This window comes from Dipodomys spectabilis, unplaced genomic scaffold, assembly GCF_019054845.1.
Source record: "Dipodomys spectabilis isolate Male_0828 unplaced genomic scaffold, ASM1905484v1 ptg000032l, whole genome shotgun sequence".
NCBI classification, from domain to species: domain Eukaryota; kingdom Metazoa; phylum Chordata; class Mammalia; order Rodentia; family Heteromyidae; genus Dipodomys; species Dipodomys spectabilis.
The window spans coordinates 22,577,212-22,594,976 of NW_024870709.1; the positions used below are offsets into that span (position 1 = coordinate 22,577,212).

The 17,765-nt window shown below is 38.3% G+C and overlaps 1 protein-coding gene across 1 annotated transcript in view; it reads right to left on the reverse strand.

The window, feature by feature from the left end:
* Positions 1-13,782, reverse strand: part of Gabrr3 (gamma-aminobutyric acid type A receptor subunit rho3) — a 39,670-nt gene extending 25,888 nt beyond the window's left edge. The window contains exons 1-2 of the mRNA XM_042676987.1: positions 13,658-13,782; positions 4,682-4,794 (exon numbers count right to left, since the gene is read on the reverse strand). Coding sequence (XP_042532921.1) covers positions 4,682-4,794; positions 13,658-13,782 — 238 coding nt within the window. The remainder of the gene's footprint in view (positions 1-4,681; positions 4,795-13,657) is intronic.
* Positions 13,783-17,765: the final 3,983 nt, after the last annotated feature.

The window sequence follows — 17,765 nt, forward strand, 5'->3', positions numbered from 1 at the left end:
GTAAAAGACTCCCACCTACAGGGTATAGTGATTGTCCTAGAGACAACATCTTTAGGATCCAGAACTGTAACTGTAACTGGCTGGTGGCTTTTTCTGCTAGCCTGGGGCAGTCTAATAGGACTACTTTTTAAGTATATATCCATGTTATTGCACATCAGCAAGCACTGGAACCATAGGGGTTTTGAAGGCTGGTTTGACAGTGGAGTGAATGCTAATGGCTTTTCCATTAGAACTGAATTTCAGAGATACAGTGGAGATGTGGCTCAAATGCTAGAGGACCTGCCTAGTGATATAAGACCTTGAGTTCATATCCAGTACGACGACCACCACCACCACCACCACCACTATTGTGTGTATAAAGAAAGAAATGCGTTTTTGGCATCGATTTCTTCCTTTCTTCCTCCAGATAATGCGGTTCTTGTGGGATGAGCGGTTTCGCTCTAAAGCACTATGTGTGTCTTCAGTGTGGCTGGTCTGCCTGCTTGTCAGGGCTCAAAGGTGACTTCCCTCTTGCTCTAAGCACTTGTGCTCTGGCATTCTTGCTGGACAGAGTGGAGGAAGACAGGAATGTAAGGGCAAGGTGAAGAAGCTAAAATTTTGGATTCTATGAAAACAAAGGTAATTCTTCTGACAGCTGAGGAGGTGAGTCAGACATGTTGATGTTAGATGTGATGAAAAAAAAATCTGCAGCTGTATAAGCCTGAGACACAGCCAAAAGTCTGCACATCTCAACTCTTCCATACTTCAGTTTGTTAAGTTGTAAAACAGAAGGGATAATGTATGCAACCTTCCTTAGAAGGCCGCTGTGGGAGCCCACCAGGGAATGTATCCAAACCCCAATTAAATCCTCAACAATGAACTTTTCACTACCTATTGTTCTGTAATAAGTAATAGCAGCCTATCCAATAACTTTATAAATACTTTTATTAATTATAGCTAAGATACTTAGTATAATAAGATTTAAATTACTCTTAACCTTTCTGATCATGGTATTAATTTCCTGGGATTACTAACTAGGTAGTAGCATTTATAAACATACATATTTATATAAAGATATAGCATCTGTCTGAATTTTTTATGCAGGCTGGAATAAAGAGAGCTAAATAGAAGTTATATATCTTCGTTTTCCAGTGCATTTTAAATGCATTATATACTGTGATTATTATACTTGTGATTATTATCATCATTTTGATAGGTAGGTAGAACTGGCTTTAGCTGCCATGAGGGAACTTACTCTCAAAGAAGACTATATTACACTTTCCTGAAATCCAAAACTAGTTAGTGACAAGAATATTCCCAGGTCCTTACAACTTTTTCTCTTGTATGACAAGCAGAGATTGAACAAGCAGCTTTTATAGCTTGAGATTGTGTCTTAGCTTCCTAGTCAATTTCTAGAGGCTGAATTGATTTCACTTTGATGAAAGAAAGAAATGATCATGAATAAGACTCTAACAAAAAGCCCTTACTTATGGGAGATGGAATGGGTAGGGAAAACATAAATACAGAAAATGAGCTGCAATTTATTACCCAAGTTAAACAAAAAGCTCCCCTAAATTTATCTCCTCCTGTTTCTACATAATGAGTCAATTAATCTTCTAATGCTTTATAAAAGTAAAAATCACTACAGTAGCAGCTGGTTTTAATGTTAAAGCTAATTAGGAAAACACATTAAGTCAACAGAAGTGCTGAAGTTACATTTAGCTCAGAGGAAGGAAGTATGTTCATGAGCTGATGTTATGGACAAGTCTAAAGAGAAGGATGATAAACAAAGGCCTGTCTTTTAAATCCTGCAGTCTGATTTTCAAAGCAATCTGGCCTTTGAGAGGAAAGAGAAATGGATCAGAGTCTAAGGTTCTGCTTTGATCAAGACAGACAAGAGAAGGTTCAGGATCACAGAGCTGGTTGGAAAAATTTCCTCATTGTGAGATGACTTTCCACCTGTCACTACTTTTTTTGGTCACTGTGTTTTTCCCCTTTGGGTGCCAGTATTGGGTCTTGAACTCAGGGCCTCTTGCTCTTAGTTGGTTTGCTTGTTCAAGGAAGACACTCTACCACTTGAACCATAGCTCCAATTCTGGCTTTTTGCTGGGTAAGTGGAGATAAAAAACCTCACAGGGTTTCGGCCTGGGTTGGCTTCAAATCACAATTCTCAGATGTCTGCCTCCTGAAAATCTAGGATTGCAGGCATGATCTACAAGCACCTAGCTCAACTGTACTTACAGCTTCATAAAGGAGACTCAGGGGAAAATCAGTTTTAAAAAATGTATGTATCTCTAACATATTAAGCAAAGGGTAAGAAAAGAAAAAAATAGGACCAACTGTATATTTTCCTAGTCTGGGCATGATACAGGAACAGGAGAATGAAGACAAAGTGTTTTAGATTAAAAGAAAAGAAGAGATTAATAAAAGGCCAGTGATTAGCAATCTGCAGCAGTGGCTGTCGATTGTCACATGCATGCCAGCCACACGGGGATTATGTCACAATGCAGATTTGTCCTCAGCAGCCCTGAGTTGGGGCATGAGCTGAACTTACATTAACTCCCAGGCGGTTCTACAGATGATTCAACTTCTTTGAGTGATGAGGTGTCACTGGGTTGTTTATTTCAAGGTCCATGTTTCAAGAACAGTCATTTTTCTTTCACTCTTTCTGACTTTCAGTGGTCTAAAATAATCCCTATAAAAACCTTTGCTTTTCACTAGAAAGCACTTTAGCTGAAGAGCCAAACCTCATAGGAATGAAGGCTTTTTGCATGGCTGTTGAAATGAGTCTATGTTGAATTGCGCCTCCTGAGACGCCATTCCCGTGCAGGTGCCGCCCCCTCGTGGCCATCAAGACCCATGCTGGATAAGTTTAACCCAAATACTGCCACAAAATGGGAGGAAAAATTTGGAAAGCATTTTAAAAAAATCATAGAGACCAAGATAATAGTAGTTGTAGCATCTTATTTAACATTTAGGCTTTTTTCTCTTACATGGTTGTTTCAGGGCTTAAACATTTTTGGGAAAATAAAGATGATCAGTATGAGGAAATATCAATATGAGTAGAGGAGAAAAGAAAAAGAAATAGGGTCTCTAAAGGGGACAAAAAATGATAACAGTTCTAAACCTTCTTTCAAGCGCTTCTAAAATCTTAATTTAGAATTCAGTAAGCAAGAATAAGCTCACTAAGATTTTAACCTAATGTTAGATGATCAAATGTAATATGATGATTCTCAAAATGGGATCTTCAGAGAAGGCAGCAGCAGCAGCATCCGGGAAAATTGTAGAAATGAAATTTGTGGGCCTTCATCTCAATCAAGTGGATCAGAAATCCTGTGAGAGAGGCTGAGTAACCCCCCTGCCTGTTAACATGTGATTCTGATGCTTAGAAAGTTTGATCGATTAAGATCAGGTCATTAGAAACTGTAAGACTGTGGGTTCCCAGGAGATGGAAAAAAGAAAAGAAAACAGAACCAAAAGAAAACAAAAAAAAATCAGCCTCTATCAAAAGGACTCTGAATTCAAATGAGTTCTCCATGTATTTGTATCCTGATGTGCTTTCCCTTGGCTGTAACTTTGACAGGACAAGAGTGTGATGTTTCCCCACCTCATTTTGAGTAGTTGTGACAGAACCCTGCTTCTCACCCTCATCTTCAATTTCCTTGTCTCCACATCCCTAGGATTCTGCACTGTTTCATGCATCCAGGGAAATGGGAGACTTCGATTGAGAAAAGGATGATCTGGATTTTTTAACAGGTAGACTTTTTCCCCCAGATCCTGAAAATTCCTAACAAACTTGGTGCACTCCACAGGACACTTGTGCTGAAGCTCCTGAAGGGAAGATTTGGCCCAACCGTGTGCCTGGGGCCCAATCGTGTGCCTAGGGCCCAATCATGTGCCTCTTCTCTGGGCTTCTCCCATCCTCCTTACTTGCCACTGTATCTTGCTTTGGGAAAATCTCCTTTCTTTCAGCTTCAGGTTCCTCACCTGAGAGTTAAGAGTCACAGCATTTCCTGTTTCCTAGTCACTGTGAAGGTGGAATAATGTAGTGCATTATAAGACTAAGTATAGAGCCAGTCTAATATGTTTTGATTAATTTCAATTTTTTAAGCAGTGAAGAGAAACAAACACAATTCAATCAATTCAGAAGAATTGGTTCATAGGGAGCTATCCCTTTTGATGGATTGTGGGTTTTCTATGAAAGCCCAACATTCCAGCCCATAAGAATAACCTATAATGTCATATAATCCAATTTATAGGTTGTAGTGGAAAAATTATTTGTTATATAGGCAAGATGCATATATTCAGTTTACTGAACACATTCACAGTGTGAAAAGTACAATAGTAAGTTTGAAGATGAATCAAAAATAAAGTTTCTATTATTTTCATTCAAGAGGAATAAAAGGTTTCTTTTGATACTGAGATTTGAACTTATATTTCTGTTCATTAAGCAAGTGTTTTAACACTTGAGATAAACAGTTCTTTTATTGTAGTTAATTTTTCTGAGAGGGTCTTCCATTTTTTATCAGAACTTGCCTCAGACCATCTCCCTCTTCTTCATATCCTGGATACACACCTGAAATACTGCTAGCTATTTAAAAAACTGTTGGTCTTCACTCGTGCTTTATTTTAATTGTTATTAAAACCCATCTCTGTCTTTACAGAACATGTTTAACTAGAGTTTTATAAAGAGACTACTCACCTCCAAATCCAGGTCTCATTGCAAAATCATGGTCCTCTATATGGAGAAGTTGTTCATGTTTCAGAGGCCATATTTTGGTACTGTCATCTTTGTTCATTCTACTTTCTTGCATGCTGTCCCATCCAAAGGGAGAAAAGAAAGCGTTTCAGAGGTATATTCTACCTGTTTTCCACATAGCACATTCAGAAACACACACACACACACACACACACACACACACACACACACACACACACACACACTTTTTTCTCATTTCATATTGTCAAAGACCTGCCACTAATGGCTTTTTGTTGTATAAGGGTAAGGTAAGGAAAGATAAACAGAATTTGGGAGAGACTTGCAGAAGACACACAGTATGGCGTTAGTTCGCATGCAAGCAATGTTTCTCAGAATATGGTTTTTAGACTTAGAAAATTCCAATTATCTGGGGGCAGGTGATCAAAATTCAGATTCATGGACTCCAGTACACTCAATGAGCCTCTAGGAATCACAGCCTGGCAATGTCGCATGCCTTGTGAAGGTGGCTTGTGTAAGTCACCTTCATGAGTCTAGGGATCACTGAGGTTGAAAAATCAAACATGATGAAATTGTAAGCTGATGCAAGGAGTGTTTCCAAGAGAAAAATAAGAGAGCAAGAGAAGACTGGAGTCAGGATGCCCATCAGCGGTTCTAGGACTTACAGGTCAGTGACATTTGGACCAATGGAAGCCAAGTTGTGAAGGAGGCAAAGTCTGTGTCACCTATTGCTCTCCAGGGTGAAGGGAAATGGGAAGTGCCTTTCTGTACTTATCCTGAAGAGAGGGCAGCCCTGTCTGCCTCTGTAATTGTGGACTTTGTCCAGTGCTGTGCTTCTTAGAGTCATTTTCTTCCCTGAGCCACCTATTTTCCAGAGGCATTACAGGTGTGGAGACTGAAGGTATGAGAAAACCCTTCCCTGGTGTGTGGTACGCCATACACCAGATCCTGACTAGAAGAATGTGCTTGTCGTAGTCACCATTATCTTGATCAGCAGCATCAGTAACAACAAAACCCTGAGGAGTCAAACTTGGTAAATTCTTGTCACTCGGGATACCTGGGATGCCTTTGCATTTTCAATTTGAATTTTAACAAAACACTAATCAAAGGAATTTCTTAACTCAATAAGGAGACTTGGAGGGGAGATTTTCAGGTCCTGAAACAGCTTAGATCACTCTGTATGGTCCAAGCCCCAGAGGTTTAGACATGTATGTCTTCCAGTGATAGAAATAGAGACGTTGGGATAAGACAATGAGTTTGATTCAAAACATGTTAAGCCATTATGTATTTTAAGTTATTGAGCTACTTCCAAGGAACAAGAATTATAGAAACATAATTCTAAAAATCTAGAATGTACTATTTATTAAAAAGCAGTAGCACACAGCTTTTACTAAGTACCTACTCCATTTAAGACAACCTACCATATGATTTGTAAATATGATCTTTTCTGGCATACATCCAAAGCATTTGGACTTCTGGGCTCCATGCCCAGAGTTTCTGATTCAATAGGTCTTAGCATATGAAAATTTGCATTTTTAACAATTTCTCAAGAGACCCATGGCTATAGAAAATAATCAACATTTAATGAAAGTGAGCTACTTACTTAAAAAAGGAAAATAGTAATGTAACTTTGTGTGAAAATTATTGTAATATTTTTTTTTTTTTGTCAATCATGGGGCCTGAACTCTGGGCCTGGGTGCTGTCCCTCAGCTTTTCAGCTCAAGGCTAGCACTCTACCACTTGAGCCATAGATCCACTTCTGGCTTTTTCTGCTTATGTGGTGCTGAGGAATTGAACACAGGGCCTTATGCATGCAAGGCAAGCACTCTACCACTGAGCCACCTTTCAAGCCCTGTAATAATTTTTAATAAAACTTTGTAATAATAATTCAACTAAAATGACAAGTCATTTGTTTTGGAAGTCTGAACCTTGATGATATCAAACAAAGGAATATCAGTTAATGGGAATGTGTTACACCAGTATTCTTAATTTTTACCTCTGTCCACAAAGAACTGTGAATATCATTTGAGAAACAGGAGGTGTACATCTTGGTAATTGGTATGATTTTTCCCTTTAGACTTTATCCATCTAGGATCAGAAAAAGGCCATATTCCTCTGGCCCTCCTCCTCAGTAGCAGAAATTCCACCCTAATTTTGTGACTAAGAAATCAGGGTATTGGCAAGTTGGAATGGATAGATTTTGAGCAATCTCAGGGGCCTAAGCAGGTCACTGTGAGGCAAAAAGAAAATTGCTAGAACTGGGAGAGGAAAAACACACCTAACTCATTCTGATACACTGTAGTTTTAAAAGTGAAATGGAAATCCATTATTATAACAGACATTTTGCTGTCTGCTTCACAGAACTTCTTTGTACGTTTTATATATTTGATTAAACCATTGGATCAGAACTGAACTTGAAAACAACTAGGGTTGACATGAGTTGGATAAAACTAATTGGCATATTTAAAGTTATTTAATTGAAAGGTTAACAGTGAAAATGAAATGAAAACCACAACTCCCATTTTCTACTTGTTAAATGGACAAACGACATAGAGTAATGTCAGACCTCCATCTGATAAGCATACAGTGATGGAGGAGCATTTGTATTTCACATGTAGAAGAATAAATATTGGTAAACCTGTCTAGAAACTCATCTCAGAAATCACATGATACTTTATATGCTTTGACTTAGTTATTCCACTCCAGAAAAATTACAGTTTTCTTAGGAAATGAAAAAAATATGTGAAGATATTTTTTGTTCATATTAAAGCTGTGCAATGTTGAAAATAAATGTTCACTATTAACAGTTCTTATTCAAACTAATAATATAGTGATTAAAATTCTATTATGGTATCGATGAAGCAGTGTGGCAACTGTTCTCATTACCTGACTCATATAACTCTAACTCCTTTATATATCACCTTTACAATAAAATTAAAAAAAAGAAAATAGGAAACAATTTCTATGCTATAATTTTAAATTAAAAATAGAATTGATATAATTAAAGCAGTGAGTTATAAATATTTACTACCTTTGTTTTACAATAGTCTACTTAGAGCTGAGTGCCAGTGGCTCATGCTTGTAATCCTAACTACTCACGAGGCTGAGATCTGAGGAAAACAGTTCAAAGCCAGCTGGGGCAGGAAAGGCTGTGAGACTATAATCTCCAATTAACCACTAGAAAACTGGAAGTGGTGCTGTGGCTCAAAGCGGTAGAGGGCTCACCTTGAGCACAAAAGTTCAGGAACAGTGCCAAGGCCCAGAGTTCAAAGACCAGACCCGTCCCCACCAAAAAGAGTCTACTTAGATTATGGTATTTAATTTTTAATTTTTTTGAAAGTAGCAGCTCTAGTGGGCCAGTGTCATGAATGAGCTCCGATGACAATCTTTCCTTTCCTCATCTGAACAACTCCTGAAAATGACTGGAAATATCTACTTTGTAAATGGTAAATGAAATTTTAATGATGTTATTTATGTATTTATTTATTTAGTGGTGGGGCTTGAGCTCAGGGCCTGGGTGGTGTCCCTGAGCAGCCTTGTGTTCAAGGTTAGCGCTCCACCATTTGAGCCATAGTGCCACTTCCAGTTTTTGAGTGGTTAATTGGAGATAAGAGTCTCACAGGGACTTTTCTGCCCAGCCTGACTTTGAACTGTGAGCCTCACATCTCAGCCTCCTTAAAATAGCTAGGATTACAGGCATGAGCCATTGGTGCCCAGCTAATGATATTATTTAAAACAATGTTTTAAAGGTGTTACTAAAGGATTATTGAAAATAACATTTTTAAAGCAAGCTCACACATTTCCTGAAAACTTAACATTTGACTCTCATATGGAGATTTAAGCATAGTGTAGCACTCTGCTAATTGTTCTTTTGGTGTTCCTGCAGCAACCTTCCCCAAACCAGCACTGAATAGAAAAGTCACCCAATACAAGGTATGAAAGAATGAATTAATATTCATTGAAGTTCTTTCTCTGTTCTTCTTTGTACCACTGGCAGTCTGAATCTTTCCTAGATAAAGCAAGGACATTTCTACTTGCCAAAAACTAATCAGTCATATTCCTCTTCTCTTTGTCTTTAAGAAACAATGAAAAAGGGCCATCAGATTAAGAACATGGAAGCCCACAATACCAGCATCAGGAAACAGGTACATGCAAGGGGTGGGGTGGGGTGGGACCAAGGGGAGAGAAGGAGACAAATGAAGCAGGAAAAGGGGGAAGAATGCAGTGAAGAATTCACTTTGTTTACCACAAAATTAAGAAAAGTAAGGGAAAGAGTAGGTTACAGGGGGTGACACTGATCAAGATGCATGGCATCCATAAACTGCTTTGTTAAATGGCAACTGCTTTGTACAACTACTTAAAGATAATTAAAAATTTAAAGGAAAAAAAGAACATGAACTATCATAAGAAAACCGAGGCTATATTCTGCATTAACATAGTCAAGGCCGAGGCATTTAAGGGCCTGGTTTTATGAAAACTCTCTCAAAATAATGCATGCGAATGTCAAAGGCCGCCATATAATTTTCTTTTTTCCTTTTTGTATTGTCATGTGCGAAAACTATATTTTATTATTTTATTTTTAATTAACTTCACCGTCTACTTTTCAACGAAAGATCAGATCTTCCTTTCACATCCACTCTGTTAGTTCTCATACATCATTAAAGGATGAATAATTAGTTAATTCATTATTTGTCAACTCATAATCAGGTTGGATGCTGGGGAAATTACTATATTACTAACAAACTAGATTATGAAGAAGCTTGGGTGACTTCCTCTAGAAACTATGCCCTATAGCAATTCTGTAATGTTTTCAGATGCTTTAAAATCTACACAAGAAAGTTCTGAGTGACAGCTCAGAAGTTGGCTGTCTGGCTTGGTCTATCTTCCAGGACAGTGTCTAGGTTCCCTTCTAGCTGGTTATTGGGAACCACTGTGAAGGTTTCTTTATCCCCCAGTGCCATAGAGGATTTTTCTTTGACAAACAAAAGAAGCATGTATAAACTTTAATGAATCCTCTTCTAGCTTGTGGCTCAAAGGTGCACCTCACTTAAGAGTCAGAGAACTAAAAACAAGCATATTTAGCCTCAGAAATCCTGGAAGTTCCTCTGTGGGGGAAATTTGGCTTACATAGTATCTAGAATTTTCTTTCTTTAAATATGATCTAAAATGAAGCATTTAGTTTAAGAGGAAAATTCCCACCTCACTTCCAAGAATCATTGTTTTCCTATCGCCCTTTGAAGTACTAAAAAGTTCATATGGAAGAATTATTGGGAGCAACTCTAATGGGCGAGTGCCATAGGTAAGTTTTCTGATGGAAACATCTACTAAACAGACTGGACAAATCTACCATGTAAAGAGTACATGATATTGTAAGCAGCTTTTTATTAAATTTAATTTTTATCTTTAAGTAGTTCTATAAAGAAGGTGCCATTTAACAAAGCGGTTTATGAACACAATGCATCCTGATCAATGCCAGCCCTTCCACATTCGCATCCATTTCAACCTACCCTTTCCCTTACTTTTCTGCATTTTGTGGTATATACAAAGAATTTTTAACTGGATTCTCTCCCCTTTCCTCCTTTCCTTTGTCTCTTTTCCCCTTGGCCTCACATTCCTTTTACAGGTGTAAGTTAGACTACATAAATAATACGAGCAATTAAGAAATAAAACACAATAGTTTGGTATCAGTCTACATTCCCCAAACATACTCTTGCTTAGTTGCCGTCAGCTGAACAGATGTGTCATTTCAGGTTTAGGGTCTGGTTTGTCATTCTAGCTAAAGGCTGGAAGGAAAGTGTGAAAGGTAGACTATTTTTAAAATTTCTTTTCTTTTTCTTTTTAAAATTTGGTACTGGTACTGGGAATTGAATTTAGGGCCTGGGCACTGTCCCTGGACTTTTTTTTTGCTCAAGGTTGGCACTCTACCACTTGAGCTACAGCGCTACTTCTGAGAAGTAGATTTTTTTTTTTTTTTCGGTCCAGTCGGGGTCCTGAACTTTGGGCCTGGGCACTGTCCCTCAGCTCTTCAGCTCAAGGCTAGCGCTCTACCACTTGAGCCACAGCACGACTTCTGGCTTTTTTTTCTTTTTGCTTATGTGGAGCTGAGGAATGGAACCCAGGGCCTCATGGATGCAAGGCAAGTGCTCTACCACTGAGCCACCTTCCCAGCCCGAGAAGGAGATTTTTTTTTTAATTTAATTTTATTGTAAAGGTGTTTAAAGGTGTTGTGCAGAGGAGTTACAGTTACATAAGTAAGGTAATGAGTACATTTCTTGTTGGACATTGTTACCCCCTCCCTTTTTTCTCCTACCTTCCCCCTTCCAGTCCCTTTCCCTGCAAGTTGTAAAGTTCATTTTCAACATAGTGTCCTGTGAGTATCGCTGTTGCATTGGTTCACCCTTTCTCCTTGGTCTCACCATTTTGATGTTCCCCTTCCCTTTCCCAAATCAGATAAACGTATACACAAGACACAGTCTACCATAATCAAAAACAGAGACAACAGAGAACAGGGTTTTTATGGTGAGTGTGGGAAGACCACTTAAGAAGAGGATAAAATTTACATGGTAGCCATGAGGGGGAAATGGCACATGGAATCAATGGTGAGCAAGTGAGTGGACTTTCAGGGCACTGTGTGATGGCTGTTATGAGTTTTGGCTCAATAGTGAGAAGGAGATTTTTTAAGAGGAGATTTTTAAAAAAAATTTTTTTTATTGTAAAAATAGTGTACAGAGGGGTTACAGTTACAGGAATAAGGTAATGAGTACATTTCCTATCGAGCGTTGTTAAAGAGGAGATTTGAAATCAGGAATCTAATCCCTATTTCCTTTTGGTTTGGGCCATTAAAGCTGAGGTTTCAGAAGGTAGATAATAAAATTTGGTGTCATCTTTACTGATCCTGTAGTGAGTGTTAGGTACATTCAGCATGTGAGGGCAATTTGTCAGAACCTTTGTCACTCTGTTTCCTGGTGAGATTATTCATCTTTATCCTTTATCCTTCTTCTTCTGGGTCTATTTGGATTTTTTCATTTTGGGGGGGGATTTTTTTAAAAATTATCTTTTTTTTTGAAAAAAATTTTATTGTAAAGATACTGTACAGAGGGGTTACAGTTACATGAGTAAGGCAATGAGTTGATTTCTTATTGAGTATTGTTACCCCTTCCTTTGTTTTCTCCTGCTCCCCCTAAAAATGATCTTTAAGTAGTTGTACAAAGAAGTTGCCATTCAACAAAGCAGCTTATGAAAATAATGCCATTTAATCATTGTCATCCCTTCTAACATTCTCCCCCACCTCTCCCAATCCACCCCTTCCTTTCTTTTTCTTAATTTTTAGGTTATATATTAAAATTTTGACATTTAATAAACCAGTTTATCTATACAATGCACCTTGTTCTGTGTCATCCCTTTAACATCTTCACATCCAGATCCCCTGTCCCATCCCTTCCCTTATTTTTCTCAATTAAGTGGTATATACAATGCATCATTTTTTGCCTGCATTCTACTCCTTTCCCCTTTCATTCTTCTACCTGTCCCCCCTTGCCTACCCCCTTAAAAGCACTAAGTTTTTGGTACTTATTTTGTTGGGCTTTGACTTAGGATTTAAAAAAAAAAAGACATTCTATGATTTTTGAAGGCATATTGCTAATAGACTGAGCAAATTCTCCAGTTTTCCAGGTCAAAGGAATTCCTGGCAGTTAATGGCGCTGAAGTCTGTGAATACCCAGACATTGTGAGTCACTGGTCACTGAGTCAGCTGACCTCCTTCCTGAGGAGCATGGGGTGACATTCAGAATGAGGTTTTATTTTTAATATCTGTTTTTGCTTACTTAAATTTTTTATTGTTGTTGTAAAGGTGATGCATGGAGGGGTTACAGAATGTAAGTCAGTAATGAGTACATTTCTTTCTGAGCAGTGTCACCTCTTCCTTCGCTTTCTCACCCATTTTTCCTCCTGACCCTCATCCCCCATAAGTTGTAGAGTTCATTTGCAACATAGTGTCTAGTGAGAATCACTGCTGAATTAGTTTATCCTTTGTCCCACCATTTCTGTGCTCACCCTTACTCTCCCCCAAGCAGATAAAGTTACATTCAAGACAAAAGGTTCTGGGAACAAACACAGTGACAAAGGAGGAAAACCAAAACCAAAACCAAAACAATCCAAAACCTCTTGTGTCCATTTCTTGGAGTTCACTTCAACAAACATCATTTTAAATGATCATCTGCACGTAGCTATTGAGCCTTTGTGATCCTCTCCTATGACTACTTTCTTTTGGTCTCACTATGTGAGTGTCTAGAGTGTATCTTGTCCAAGTGTATTTTTTTGGTCTTTTACCATCCAGTGTGTTTACTTGTAGATTCATAGACACATTTTAGTTACAAAAAATGAGGGAAACCATGGAACCTATGTTTATTTGGGTCCAGCTTATTTCACTTAATATCATTTTTCCCAAGTCTCTCAATTTCCTTATGAATAGGGCAATCTCATTCATTCTGATGGAAACATAGAATTCCATTGTGTATAGATACCACATTTAGAATGATATTTTAAATAGAAGGAAAAAACCAACAAGGAGTTTTAATGACATGAGACTATCTCACCAATACTTACTTAAAGAAGTTATAGGTTAGCATACTTTTACTTAAAAAATGTTGAAGAAATATTAAACAAGTGCTATTAATAAAAACAACATGTAACTCACTGAAGAAATACATTCACTAAAAGGAGATTTCTACAGGCATCATTTATTTGCTACAGATATAACGTGTAAATGAAGCATATGATTCTGCTTGTTCTAATGCCAACCAGTTGTTATTTACTCTGAGGAGTAAATGCTGTATCTGGAGGCAGACACTGCCAGCAAAGATAGATTTCCACTCAAGGTATGCTTTTATATTTCTAGTCAGACTGAGGAGCCTGGTGGGAAGGCTAGAGCAGCAATCACATGGACTGTGTTGAGAGCCTTACCGGGTCTGTTTTGTTGAAGAGGCACACCGCTGGTGGGGCTTCCTGATATTAGAAACACAGGAGGCATCTGGCGTGAACATGATCCAGATATAAGCGACAGAGACCAACTGGAAAGCCAAGACCATGTCTTCTAGAAAAAAGGACTCGTGTAGATGTCACCCAGTTGCTATCAAGATTTCTTCCTCATGTGTTTTTTTTTTTTTTTTAAATTAAACAGAATGCCAGGTAGAAAGTATGAAGGAAAAAAAAAGATCTCTCTTCTTTCTTCAATTGTGTTTGTTGCTTTAGTAGATTAAGGAAGAGGTTACAACACGGGCAGGCCTATATCTCTAAATCCTTGGCGAGTTCAGGAAAATAAGGCAGAATTTCCCACGTTTAATTTGCGTCTCTTAGTCCATCTTTCGGGGAAGGTTTCAGTAAGATGCGGATCTCCTCCTCAGTAAACTGCAGTTCTCAGCAGACAAATGGTGAGGCTAGGCATTAATCCTCTTAAGCCCGTGCAATATTATTTGAATCTATTTAATGACTCTGTAAAATAATATGCTTAATGAGTAAAAGATGATTCATTTAATCTTAATTATGTATTTGAAGACCTTTTATCTCACGAGTTTTTTTTTTTAAATCCAGATTTCTGGGCTTCCCCCGCCCCTTCCCAAAGCATCAGATTATTTAAGCATGAATTAAAAAATATGATTTCTTTTCAGGGAAACAATTATACAGTAAGATGATGATTAATTCCATTGGTAACAAAATGGCTCAATTTAAGGTTCAATATCACAATATAATAAGCAATGTGATAAATAAAAAGTCTTTGATGTTTGCAAAGCACATACTGTCCCTGTTAAACTTAGGCTTTACAAGCTGATAAACATCCTTTGTCTAAACAGAGTAGAAACACCCAATGGGAATATTCCTTCCAGTTCTGCAAGGAGCCTCTGAATGAACATGTCAGTGAGGCTAGGCTTCTCTATCTGGAGCATCACAGGGCGGGCAAAACAGGGACAGGTGACCTTCATACTAGAACCGAGGGAAAAAAGGGGAAAAAAGTAACACTTTCCAGTATTGTGAAGGAAGTACTTACATTTTCTTAAATTGGTTTGTGTGCTTGACACTTTTTATTTCATATTATTCCTTTGCCATATTAACTTATTTTTAAATTAGAGTTATTTTCTCGTAGTCATTGTGTCAAAACCTTCACCTGGGGGCTGGGAAGGTGGCTCAGTGGTAGAGCGCTTGTCTTGCATGCATGAGGCTCTGGGTTTGATTCCTCAGCACTACATAAGCAAAAAGAAAAAAGCCAGAAGTGGTGCTGTGGCTCAAGTGGTAGAGTGCTAGCCTTGAGTTGAAGAGCTGAGAGACAGCGCCCAGGCCCAGAGTTCAGGCCCCACGACCGGACCCAAAAAACAAAACAAAAAAACAAAAAACCTTCACCTGTTCTTTAGGTATTTTCCCTCCTCTATTTCTTTTGAAATTTGAACTCAGGTCTTCACGGTTGCTAGGCAGGCATTCTTCCACTACGAAAACACTCCTATCCCACCTTTTCATCTTTGATAGTTTTGAGACAGGCTCTAACTGACTCGGTCAATCTGGACTGTGGTCCTCTTATACTCAGGCAGACAGGTATGCGCCACTGTGTCTAGCTATTGGTTTAGATAGGGTCTCACAAACTCATGTGTAAGAGCAAATGTCTAGAGTGAAATTTTCTCTCTGAACCACCTTTATATGTTCAAATGTACTAAATACCATCACATTTTCCATGAAAGTGCTTGTTTAAATTTACTAATCCACTAGCAGTGAGAGTCATCATTTCTTTCTTTCCATTTTCTCTTACGCTTTCTTTTTTTCTTTCTTATACAGTCCTGCTTTGTATCCCAGGCTGTCTTCAAGCTCTAGTTTCTACAGCTGCTTCTACCTGCAGAGAGCTGGGATTATAGGAGTAGAACACCATGACAGCATGCTTAGCATGAACGTTTTCATTTCTTAAAACCTTCCCCCCCTTCCCCGCTCAAGACTTAAAAAAAAATTAGTGTTACTTATCTTTTGAATATATCCCATCTCAATACGTGTTGTAGTTTCCCTTAAAGCTAGAGAAGTGTAGGAAAGTTTTCATGTTTTTTTGGGGGGGGCAGTATGTTTTTTTAAAAAATAAATAAAAAGCCAATTGATGGAATATAAGAAAAGGTACTGGTTTTAAGTTTCCAACTCTTTGGCTGCCAGATTTGTATGTTATCACTATACTGTGATCAAGGTTTTAGTGTCTTTTATCTCCATGATGCCAGGAGATTCAGAGCTCAGATCTTTGGTTCCTGAGGCTCTGTGAGGCTGGAATCACTCAGCACCCAGTACCATGATTTCCCAAAACAGTTCTTGGACTATACCAGGAATGTTTTGTGAAAATGCCTTCTGTGCACTCAAAGTCTTAAGTCCATAATGAAATATTGGTAGCTGTCAAAGAACGAATAAGACATCAAGAGGAACTTCTTGCAGCTAGTTTAACCTAAGAAATGAACTCATTTGGAGCTGCTCTTATAGGACTCAGAGGAGCTATTATGAAGGGGAGCGTCTTTATTTTTATCTGTCAGTTCATGGGCTCTTGCTTTCACTTATGTTCTGTTAGTATGGTGGATGATGATCCTTTTGCATCCAAGAGATAAATCAATAATGAGAATCCATCTGACCTGTTTACTGAATCATCTTTTCTATACCAGTTAACCATACGAGTATCAACATTAAGGGAGAAATAAAGAGCTTATTTTTGTGGTGCGGTATAGTAAGTAGGAAATGGTTTGAACAAATATAGAAATAAGGCAATGGCTTAGGCTAGAAAGAGTTGGCTCACAGGCAATCTTAGGGTTTTATTTCAATTACAGTAAAGCATCTGTCTCTGTTGATGCTCCTCCTAACCTCATCCCTTTGGTGCTTTTCCTTTGCAAGCCCTGTAAGCTTCTTAAGGAAGAAGCAGAAATCCACATCTGTCAAAATTAAAAACGTGAAACTACCAGGGAATGGAATGAATCATAGAGTCCCTGGAGAACCTTGCCATAGCTTTAGCCCTCCCTGACGTAAATGGCTTCCGGGTCAATCTTCTACTCTAGTGATGCCAGCTACATCCTATTCTTTTGGCAAGGACACGAGGAGACAACTGGATAGCATGGCTGCATCCCCAAATCCCTGTCTTGGGGTATGTAGCTATTGTGTTACCTATAGAGAGAAAGTAAAAGGAACAAGAGGGAACTAATGCAGCCACAATATTCACCAGACAATATGTTGGAAAAGATCTGTACAATTTGGTGGGGGGAGGTGATTGGGAGGAGGGAAAATAGGAGAAAAATGAGGGAAGGGATAACAAGTTTGACAAGAAAGGTACTTATTACCTTACTTATGTAACTGTAACCCCACTGTACATCACCTTGACAATAATATATATATAAAAAACATATAATTTTAAAAAGTAGAAGGAAAGCTAAAGTCTCATTTAGATGAGAGTAAGTATATCAGACAACAAAAGCAGATTCCCAGCCACCAGAAGTCCCCATTGTGCCTGCAAGAAGTCACCTAGGCAAAATATAGACATTGTAGAGTCATATCAAGTTTATAGAGAGGACCTTTGAAGATCATTGAGACCATTCATACCTCCTTCCCTCTCTCTTTATGTATAGTCAGCCATCAGTGTTGTTGCAGATAGCTCTTAAACTCCTGAGGATATAAAAATCCAAGGATGCTTGAGTTGCTTATTTTTTAAAAGGCATTGTATTTGCATATCATATGTATACATTTTCCCTCTACCTTCAATTGAGCCTAGGTTTCTTATAATACACAATACAATGTAAATACAGTGTAAATAGTCATCACATTGTACTGTGGAAAATAATGATAAGTGCAACTGCTGTGCACGTTCAATACAGACTGGCTGAATTACAGATGTGGAACCTGCAGATATGGAAGACAGACTGTACGAGGAACTTGGATGCGAGAATATCAATAATCGAAACATTCAGTTTTGTTTTGCTTCAGAAGTGAGGTATAATTGTGCTTTGGAATATGTACAATTAGCCACGACAAGAACCACCTCTAGTGGACAGTTTGCTGTCTGCTCACTCAACAAGGA